This window comes from Lonchura striata, chromosome 2 (assembly GCF_050655825.1).
Source record: "Lonchura striata isolate lonStrDom1 chromosome 2, ASM5065582v1, whole genome shotgun sequence".
Lineage (NCBI taxonomy): Eukaryota > Metazoa > Chordata > Aves > Passeriformes > Estrildidae > Lonchura > Lonchura striata.
In genome coordinates, this window is record NC_140704.1 from 134,190,658 (window position 1) to 134,201,456 (window position 10,799).

The window sequence follows — 10,799 nt, forward strand, 5'->3', positions numbered from 1 at the left end:
ACATGTTTGCACATAAATGCATCAACTCCGCCTCATCCTCACTGTGCACCTCCAGAGCAGGCAAAGGGGATTGAGGTCAATTTATATTCTTTATACTTCCTTCAGATCCCTGCACATGATTCCCTAATCCTCAGTCTACCTCAACCCCTCACCTACCCTGCATTTCTCACTCAAGCCCTTGGCCTATCTCCCTGATCCAGTGCCAGGGCTCAGGTACTACAGGAGAAAGCAGGGCAGAAGCTGGTGGGCAGTAAATGCCCAGACAGGTGAGTGCCTCTAGGCAGGTGGAATCAGGCATTACCCTTATTTTGCAGCACATCATAAACCAGCCTAGAAAAAAACTCTAACCAACTGATTCAAGTTCTCGTGTCTCCTGATAGTTTATCAGATCTTTCATAGCAGAAGAGATAGCCAGAAGGATTAATAGTCCCACTTGCACTGCAGAAAATATGTAAATACTATGTAAAAATATGTAAGCATTCACCGAGAAGGGAACTCTGAATCCACACCTTTTGTGAAGTAAAAAGAATTGAGCTGACAGGCTGCCAGCATAATCTAGCATTAAATCACCCTGAGCAGAAGAAATTGAGGGCTCCTTCTCCAGACATGTCTTAACACGTACCTTGCCAGGAAGGCAGAGGTGTAGATGCTTTCTGGCATCTTGGGACGGCACACTTACCTGTCATTTCATCCCAGTAACACCAGCACAGGTTCTGGGTGAGTCAGGAACTTCTTCACACTGAAGGAAGCTTACAGCTCCACATGGCCAGCAGGGGAGTTTGAGGAAACAAGTTTTGGGATCAGGCCCCATGGCATTTAGATGCTAACACAAACTCTTACAGTGAAGTTCGTGGCCTACAGTTTTTCAAGATGTTAGCCCTTTGGGCTGTAGATCAGCTAAGAGAGGCTATGAGAAGAGAAGTCACCCTGATGTCACCCTGGAGGCGTTGCCTCTGCCTGTTCTGCTGCCCAAGAGCAGCCCTTGCCCTGGCCACAGTTGCAGTCCATGAAAACCGACTGCTAACACTGGAGAAATCCTGAAGGTCATCTTTGACCTTTGCTATCTAGAGAGAAAATGCCTCAAGTCAGAATGCGTTTACCATACTAATGCTAAAATGCTTCCATTAAAATGACAAGCACGATGCTTCATCAAAATTCTTCTGGGATTTGTATCTGCTGTAGCTCTCTTTCAGATGGAATTTGGATGTAAAACAAGCATATGTTTCTTGTTACAGTGCTGAAAAAAATCCATTGTTTTGGGGTTGACCAATTCGAAATTTAAGGAAATCAACCTGACATAGCAAACATGATCTTCACCAATCAAAATGTATTCTTATATTTCATTATGTATTTAATAAAGAGAACTTCAAGTGAAGCACAGGTTTGCTCAAAACTGATGAAGAATAATTTAAGCTAAAATTATCATCAAACTGCAGGACTAGCAATACCAGCTCAGACTCTTAATTTACACACTAATAATTCAGATGTGATGAACTATAAAAATACCTCAGTAATATATGTAATCCCTACAAAATTTATATCCAAAAATCTACATTAACAAAGGTGAAGATTTCAAAATCAGGAATAAGGAGATACAAGATTTGCTGTTGCATTGTACATGATGATATGACCTTAAATTGCCGGTTCACATTTTAGGCATTCTCATTCAGAAATTCTTTACAATCCTCTTCAGTGCACGACTCATCCTTGCTTTCTGGAAGCACCAGGTACAGGCCACAAATACATCGTCTTCTATGCAAGTTTTTTTGCACTTACCACCAGAGGAATTATGATTGTGAGAATCCCTGTGAAATTTGCTCCTGCTACCACCACCTGTAGTAACCATTGTGTGTATGGATAAATACCAACAGTTGCACCTAATATTTTCAGAACCAATGAACTGAATCCAGACATTTCAGAATCACCCAGATGTGATTACTCTGTACTTCTGCAGATGTAGCTCCAAGCAGAGATATATTAAGCACTTAGCAAAATTTTTATGAAGCTTCTGTGAACCAAGTGTCTTGCTTAGTATTACAGAAGAACCTTGTGATAGCAGAATAAAGGAATCCCAGTTCTCCAAAGCAGAATGCCCTTTCCTTCCTCATCAGATTTTTTCTTTTTTCTTTTATTTTCTTCTCTCCTCTAGCTATCTGATCCCCTTTACTATTACTAAGCTTTTCCTTAAAATGAGGCAACTTTTGCAGATAGCAAGATAATGGCTGCACAGGCCAGGATGATCCAGAGGGCAGGATCCCACAGAGAGATGGACAGGTGGGGTAGAATCAATACAGTAAAATTGCAGGTCTGAAACCGCATTTCTGCAAATGCATTCCTTCCCATCCCAGATATTTTAACCATTCAAAATTGGGAATCATGCTGACCCTCCAACTTGTCACCAGCAGGATTAAAATCCTACATACAAGAAAACTCCCATTTCTTCTGGCTAAAATTAATGCTTGTTAACTCAATGTGCACAGAAGGGAACACCAGAAGGTGAAACATGAAATGTCTCCCAAGCTACTCATTCATTAGCCAGTAGCAGAAGCATCCAAATCTCACACAACATACCCCAAAGTAAGAGTTTAGTCTCTAAAACAAAGCTGATATAGCTCCTGGTTCCCAGGCAGCAGATGCCAGTCTTACACCAGGCCTCCTTCCTCCTTATTCCTCACCACTTTTAGACACTCCCAAACATTTCAAATACACACCCATCTCTACCAAAAAATGGCAAAAAACCATTTTCCTTACTAATAGCTTTCCAAGATACAACTTGGAAGTTGTAGTACAATAGTACATTTTTCCAAAATGCTTCAACAGAAGACTACTATGGACATTATGGAAATTTAAAGTTAAAAATTATCAATCCAAGTCAGAAGCATCTGAAAACTCATCTAAATGAAACCTCAGTGAACAGGAAACTTGGCTTCCTTTTTCCTCTTTCCCTTGAGCTACCCAGATAACTTGGAAGGACTCTTTTATTAACTTCTACTACTCACCTCTGACTCTTTAAGATGTTACATTTGATAGAAAAGGGGTAATTTAGTTTCAGATGTTTTAGACTAACTGGGGTGTGGCTGCTTTGGACTTTATTCATAGGTCAGCCTATTTTTAAGCGCCTTATGCCAACAAAGCCCTTTTGTCCAAACCAAGTAATTTTTGAGAGGCTTTCTTCTTAATCCAAACCTGTGGTCAAATAAGCAGAGCCTTTCCACAGAATTCTAGCTTTCATAGAAATTTGACCAGCTATGCTTTTAAAGTACCACTTTCACTATGTAATTAAGTCTTCTAATAATTCTAAGAGATAATGAAATAGTTCTAATTTCATTTAATAGAAAACTATACTCTAATAATTCCATAAAGAGAAGTATGAAATTTCAAGCCCCATTTGTCTCTTGGAAGAAAATAATAAAGTTCCCAAAAATACATCAAATTATGTATGGTTCAATTATTAGATTTTACTATAGGAGAAAAATGAAACCTCAAATTCTTAACGTATTCTCCACACAGACTTTAAAGGAGTATTGACAATGTAGGTATTTTTGCAGAATTTTGTTTTGCCACATGAGGCTGTCAAGTTTTGAAGGATCACTGTATCCATCCTACAGATATAAGGGACTTCAGCAAGCAGGTGACGGTTAGTAAGAGTCATGAGCAAAGCTAAAAGCTTCTAACCCAGTATTTTATTTATTTGGTCATACCAATTCAAAACTGCAGATGTGGTTTGCTCCTTTTTCTTTTGGTAAACTGAGTGTTGCATTTGGCAGACAAGCATGCACAATAAAAGGAAAAAAGCAAGTCTTGAGGCCATCATGCAAGATTCTCAACTTTATCCAGAAGATTATACAACAGGATCCGAATTTCATGCCTTATACCAGTATCTGCCTCAACTTCACACTACCATTGAACTGTGGAAGACTAAACTCCAGGTTTTCAGCCAGTAAGGGCCAGTACTTCCTTGATACGAATCACTAAAAACTAGAGCATGCTTTAGGTGATGAAAAAATCCCATGAGAAGTTAACTATGTAAAGTGCTATGTTGTTTAAAACACATCAGAATATTACTTTTTCTCTTTAAAATATTACTTTTTCTCTTCAAAAAGCTGAAGTGAGACAGTCATTACGGTTTACATGAAAATAGTTTTTAAGGCTTAACAATGTATATGGTATAAAAAGTTAGTGAAATATTTCCTATTTTATGATTAAGGAATCATCTATATTTTTCACTTTTACAATACATATCTGCTTGGGTACACAGAATATTACTGTCTCACAATACCACTGTAACATCAAACACTGGTTCAATAATGCTGTCTGCAGTGACAAGTGATGAATGAATACAGCCGCATCTTTAAATACCAAATCCTCTTTAACTTAGACAGCAACTATCACCAACAGCCTTGAGCATTTCTTACCTAATTCTACTACTGCAGAAAACAGCTGCATGATAAAAAAAGCAAGAATTAAAGGCTGGAATGAGACTGCATACCACTAAGCTAGTGTGTAATGTATACGCTCACAGGAAAGATCCGAACATTAGCTTGTTAACATTTAGAAAGAACTCTTCCAAGATTTTTATACTTTGACATGTTTATTTTAGTTGGATGATCAGACTCAATGAACAAGCTGAAACAGTATTCCTCAGCCTCACAATTACCTCCCTATGGACTTCTACAACCAAATGTTTAAAATATCAGAAATAGCTGGATATTTGCATGAAGCAGTTCAACAGTTACTTCTTGTTCCATGCTTCCCTTTCTTGTCTTTCACGGATTACTTCCTTTAGGTATGGTTCGAGATAATGATGATCCTGAAAAAGAAGAGATATATAGAAGAAATATATTTAAACTTACAGCAAGGTCCAGAAACATCTCAAGTCATTCCTACAGACTATTTCTTCCTCATTCCTTCCCAGGTTTGACTAAACAATAACTGACAAAAGGAAAAAAACAAAAACAAACCAAAACAAAAAATCCAGCCTTATTTACCCTGAAAAGGTAAACTTCGTATCTGCCAAGTCTGTGATGACAAGTGCTCTACTGCAGCAACTACTAATTCCTAACGCCTCAAAAACATTAGCAGGCAAAGCGATGCTTCCAGCTGTGCCTTTAGAAACAGATATCTTTTTGGCAGATACACAAATACAAAAGATCCACTTTAATTAGTTCGAAGTCCAACAACAATACTCCAGATAATCTCTTTTTGAGCTTAGCTTCTAAACAGCACTGTTTAGAAGGTTGGTTTGTAAGTGCTAAACATGGTCACGCTATCAGAACAACCTGACCATGTTTAACACTTACAAACCAAACTGCTGCTTGAGGAAATATGTGACCAATTATTCAGTGTAGCAGTTACCTAAGTATGACCTATGAGACCAAAAGAAACAGCCTCTGCTTATTCAGAGATGCATTAATACCTTTATACTCTCCTATAATCAAAAGTTGAATGATAAAATTCCTCTCTGCCAGGTAATCTGGAGAAAGCTGAGTAGACAGTAATGCAAAGTGCAAAGTCTGTCAACCAATTCACTACCAAAAAATAAAATTTACTTACATCTGATAAAGTGCAGCTTGTTTTTTTAAAGTACAAGATTACACTTATTTTAATGCATGTTTTCCCTTCAACTTTTTCTTCCTTAGCACTTTAATGAATAAAAGCTTTGGCCCAATATTTTCTGCAAGATTAAGAAATTAATCAGAAAAGCAGGAGACCTTCTTTAAGAATTCCAAATGTGCTGTGATTCTGAGCTGCAGCTTAAGCATCTGTCATCTTGACAAAAATTTAGTAATTTGTACAGAAAAACAGATTTTTAAACTGCAATCAGAAGTGTTTTCCAGAGGTACTCCACGATATCCTGACTCATTCACTATAAAGAACATGTAAATATGTCTCTCCAGAGAATGAAAATCCCAACCACCAGTCCTAGCAGTGCCACTTAAGACCTGCACCTTGGAAACACTCCATGCACATACCTCTTCATACTTCACCCACTGGTCTTTGGGAAGGATCTGATGTTTCAAGCTTAAGTCCAGCGCTCGCTTTATGCGAAATACTCTTTGATTGTACAGATGTTCTGGAAGTCTCTTCAATGCTTCTTTTACATCATCATCTTCATGCAATGTATCATCTCGCATTAACCCTGTATCAAGAAGAATTTACAGTACCACTGAATAAATGTATGTTCTTCAGTAAGATTTAGGATTGACACTTGCCCGTGTACCATGGGCAAAACACTTCCAGCAGAAAATTATGAAGAAAAGCCAAACCAATCCAGGAGAGCCACTATTTGCTTAGGGAGAACATGCAGTCCTAAACACTGATTTCACAGACTCTATTTACTTTACTCCTTTTCTTAAAGAGAAATAAGGAAAATGGGTATTTAATTCAATATGTTTCATGTAGAATATACATACACAGAACAAAAACTTCTCTGGATCTAAAGAGTGAACTTATGTGCATCTAATTTTGTATCTCTGTTTAAGAATGACTGTCCAGGTAAAGGGCTTTTGAGAGCTCTGAATCCATTAGTCAGTCAGCCACAGATGAGACTCCTTCAGTACTGACGAATTTTTCTCTAAACTGCCCTGTTCATAATGATCAGACCTCTGCTGACTATATGAAGCTATGGAGACCTGAAGCTCTGTGTTGGTGTGTGAGTTCCATATTAGAATCAGGGAGAAATTTAAATTAGGGAGAAACACCCACTCCCACACCTTCTGTGGAACAAAGGATCCTTGAAACTCAACCAACCTTTCTGTAAGGTTCAGTATTAACAAAATAGGACAAAATATTATTCTGTGGCATACCTGCTGACTTGCAGTTAAAGGTTTTCATCTCATGTGACTGATTTGGCAGTAGTGTTCCAATAAAACAAAAACTTATTTTGAGTCATGTATTCTTAAATTCAGTTTTGTAATTTATTTCAAAGGCGCAGGGAGCACTGCTGCTAGTTTAATCACTATATTGAATTTGGTGCTTCTCTAATTTTATACTCGCATTTGCAGAGGAGCAGCAGAAGTAAGAATTTCAGCAGAGGGGCATTATCAAAGAGGAATTAAGCATGCATCTTTGGAGGAAGGATCTAAACTACTTCTTTATAGTTTTCTTGTATTTTTTTTTTCTAACTTCCCCAGGGCAGATATGCTAACTTCCTTCAAGAGATTTGCTTGTATTGTGGTGAGCAATAAATCGCAGCATCAGAATATTCAGATTTTTGTCATATAAGAACTGTTCTACCATCTAAATTGTTGAAACAAACTTGGTGACAACTCTGCATAAACTGAAGACAATACCATTAAGGGACCCTCTTGTCCTTAAGGAAGCCCTGTACTGACACCTATTCCACTGCTGTGCAGGCCAGAGTGATGCCAGCTGAGGTTATGGTGACACAAAGGGCAGAATAACTACAACCTTCTTTGCACTTTGGATGCTTTGCATAAGTACTGCAGATAGGCTGACTACTATCAGTGGGAACCTCTCCAGCTTCAAGGACAGTCTTTGGGTTAGAAGACACTGGCCAGTGAAAGTGACTCAGTGGGGAAACAAATAATTGATTTTTCAGGATTGCTCTGTGAAAGTTTTTTCAACTTCCCCAGCTTAGCCTTAGCTGTTATAAGTTAATTCACTGGAACTTGAGCAAACACAGAAATACTGGAAATAACAGAAATAACTGAAGCTATTGCCAACTTTTATCGCCACAGAAGTAGGAGCTAGTTTTGATCAAAAGGATTTATGCCAACCTGCATGTACATATGCCAGCTATGAACCACAACTAGTTTGAGAACTGTTATATCTGCAGTTTTTACAGCTCAATGAAACACTTACCATATTTGTTGAACCCAGCTGCATTGTAATACCACTTGCAAATCTTGTCTAACAGGCGACCACCTCCTGCAACTGAACATGATGATCATCAGTTGCACAGCAAGGTAAAGTTCAACATTTATATATTATTGTGGCAGTACACAAATATTTGGCCTCCAACACATGCAGTAATGTAACATTGCATCATGTTTGAATTTGACCATTCATGACTCAGCCTCTCCTCTCCTGAGACTGAACAGATAGGACTGCTCATTACATACAAGAGTTTAACCCATTGCACTAAATTGGAATATTGGGCTGCTTTAAGACTTGGAAAAACGCTACCAATTCCTCATCAAAGACAGCAACAAAACTCTTAAGACTCTGTAACACTTACATAAGCCAAACCCATAGTGTCTACATAAAGAAAAACCATCAGGCTTTTCCAACAATTTGTCTAATTTCCCTGGCTTTCATTACGTGACTTCAAGCCCAGCATATTATTATACTTTTAACCTTCTGCTCTCCTCTCCAGATACTGGAATGCCATTCCTTTTTCAAGGAGCTGCCAGAGTCAACCACAAAATCCATACTAGTATCTCAAAAAAAAAAAAAATCAGACAAAAAAACAGACCTCCACACCGCATACAGCACGTTCACCTTCCTTTAAATGTGGTTTGGGACGGCAGAGGTGCCTTTACACATAATCAAATACCTCAACAAGGGGCCTAGAAGGCCACGAACGGCGCAACACAGGCAATGCAGCAAGGGCCAGCTGTTTTTCGTGACTTTTAAGTCATCTTCTTACCACGTCACCCCAGAACACCCCAAAGGAGGTCATTAGAGCACCACCTCCGCAGGTTACTTAGTTACCCCTTCGTCCTTCAGAACAGGCAAGGAATAACCTTAGACCAAGTGCGCGCCGAGCCGGTGTCCGCGCAGGCCAGCAATGCCCGAGGCCCCTCAGGAGCACTAGAGCTCATGTGCTGCACAGCTCCCGAGCCCTGCCTAGCCCAGCGATCGCAGCCAGGCTCCCTCCGCTGCCACGGGAGGGCCGGCCAGGAGACTCGCCCGGCGGCTGTGGAAGCGGCACTCGCCGTCCCCTCAAGGGCACACGGTGCACACCGGCTCCCCCGCGCCCCGTCACGGCCCGCCTCGCTGCCCAGCGCGGGCCGGGGCGAGCCCGGCGCCGCGGGCGGGCGGGGGCCAGGACAGACCGGGCCCCGCCGCCGCTCAGCGCCCGCCGCCGCTCAGCGCCCGCCGCCCCTCAGCGCCGCCGCCTCACCGGGCGCCCTCGCCGCCATCTTGACCTCGGCGCGGCGCGCGGCCTCCTGGGAAGGGCGCGGGGCGGGGCGCCGGCACTGCCGGCCCGGCGCCTGCGCTCTGCCGGGAGGGCGGGCACAACAAAAATACGAAAATTAGCTTTGGAAAGCACGGGAAGCCAAGCGACGGCGGGTCGCGCCGAGAAGCAGAAAGCGATCTCTGCTCAGGAATCGCAGCCGCCAGGTGAGCGGCGCTGCGTTCTGAGGCACACAGCGCTGCATCTGCCCAGCCCTTCCTTCAGGAGGGGACCACTGCCGTTTGAAAGAAACAAAATGCGGACTTGGGGGGAGCCCAAAATACGTAGCAGGCAACGCAGTGGGCAATTTCAGTCAGAAAAGTTTGTGGTTTTTTTTTTTTTTAATCATAAAGCCACAAATTTTTGTCATGATCCTCAAAAAGGTTTTCGATCCCCTCTCCCCTTCCATTTTAGCATTCCATTTAAATGTTTTGGCCCATTGTCTCCATCGTGGTTTGGAGAAGCTATTTCGGCAGAAGCTTGTGCACTCAACATTTCAAATAAACTAGTTTAGCTCTGGCAGCAATCATTCCTACGTTTAAAAATATTAAAGGAATTTAAAGCTCAAAGTTTGAGGCATTCAAAATATACACACTCTGTAATATAATTCCTGTTACAATGGTTTGCCACATGGTAATACATAGTAATAAGGCTAGTGGAGCAAATCTGCAAAAGTTGACTGCAACATTATGAACCCACATACTTTCAATTAACATTTTCACTATAAACATTTTTTACAAGATGGTTTGAAGATTACAGTTTCTTATTAGCATTTAATACAGTCAAAAATCCAAGTAAGCATATTGGACTTTGGAGACTTCTATTTAACAGGAGGAAATGGGGGGGAAGTGCTTAGTCAGCACATTTCAGCGGCCGTGAAATTTGTTACTCATCTCGACTAAGAACAGTCTATTTGACAGAGTATTTCAAGCAATCTTTCCAGGCCAATGGAACAGAAAACATAAGAAAAAAGACAAAAGAGATCACCTCAGATATATATTGCAGATAATGAATGTGGTTTTTCAATGTGTTTCAAGCACTCTTCAAATTCTTCATTTGGATGAATAAGAATTTAGCCAAAGTCATAATCCAGAGATTGCTATATTCTCATTCTTTAACTGTCTTTAATCGTACTATATTTCCCACCTATTAGTAGAATTCAGCCTTTTGGATTTTTTTCTTCTGTGTTCATAAAAATTGCTATTTTTAGCTTCAACAATGAGGTTTTAAAACATTGAGGCTTTTTCATTAAATAAGCTCAAATCCAAATTAAAACATCTGGATTTCAGATTTCCTGAACTGTTTTTAATGAAGGAATGGAAGTTTCGAAACATCAAACAGTGTGGATTTAGGCAGCTTTTTAGTTTTTCCCAAATACACTGTGAAGCATTTGATAATTCCATATTAATCTGCTTTGTTTAAAGAATAAGTATTTTCAATACTTTCATGATGCCCAATGTCAGCATTTACCTCAGCTTTTACAACTGACCAACTCTATCACCTTCATATATACTACAGCCTCTTTTCATATGGTTACATGTATATTAAAGCCACACAAATCTCATCAGTATGGGAGGAAAAAAAAACAGAACACAGGGAAAAGTAAATAAAATAAAGTTCTTCTAGATTTCAGGAACAATAACAACTTTATTTTCTT

At 40.1% G+C, this 10,799-nt stretch overlaps 1 protein-coding gene across 2 annotated transcripts; it reads right to left on the reverse strand.

Annotated features, from left to right (window-relative positions):
* Positions 1 to 3,668: 3,668 nt before the first annotated feature.
* On the reverse strand, positions 3,669 to 9,126 carry UQCRB (ubiquinol-cytochrome c reductase binding protein). Of its 2 annotated transcripts, none has more exons than XM_021543240.4 (4): positions 9,089 to 9,126; positions 7,825 to 7,896; positions 5,973 to 6,139; positions 3,669 to 4,810 (listed from the first exon to the last, which is right to left on the reverse strand). In XM_021543240.4, the coding sequence occupies exons 1-4, from the start codon at positions 9,105 to 9,107 to the stop codon at positions 4,733 to 4,735; spliced, it is 336 nt and encodes a 111-aa protein (XP_021398915.1). In that variant the 5' UTR covers positions 9,108 to 9,126; the 3' UTR covers positions 3,669 to 4,732. The 2 variants fall into 2 exon arrangements, with proteins under 2 accessions (XP_021398915.1, XP_085428496.1); XM_085572370.1 differs by lacking the exon at positions 9,089 to 9,126 and adding an exon at positions 8,320 to 8,390.
* Positions 9,127 to 10,799: the final 1,673 nt, after the last annotated feature.

Excerpts from the sequence above, each read along its gene's own strand:
- UQCRB (XM_085572370.1), bottom strand. The coding sequence starts at position 8,353 with ATGGCATTCCAGTATCTGGAGAGGAGAGCAGAAG. Across the intron at positions 7,897-8,319 it reads TCTGGAGAGGAGAGCAGAAG|TTGCAGGAGGTGGTCGCCTG; the intron begins GTTAAAAGTATA and ends CATCATGTTCAG. Across the intron at positions 4,811-5,972 it reads AGTGGGTGAAGTATGAAGAG|GATCATCATTATCTCGAACC; the intron begins GTATGTGCATGG and ends CTTCTTTTTCAG.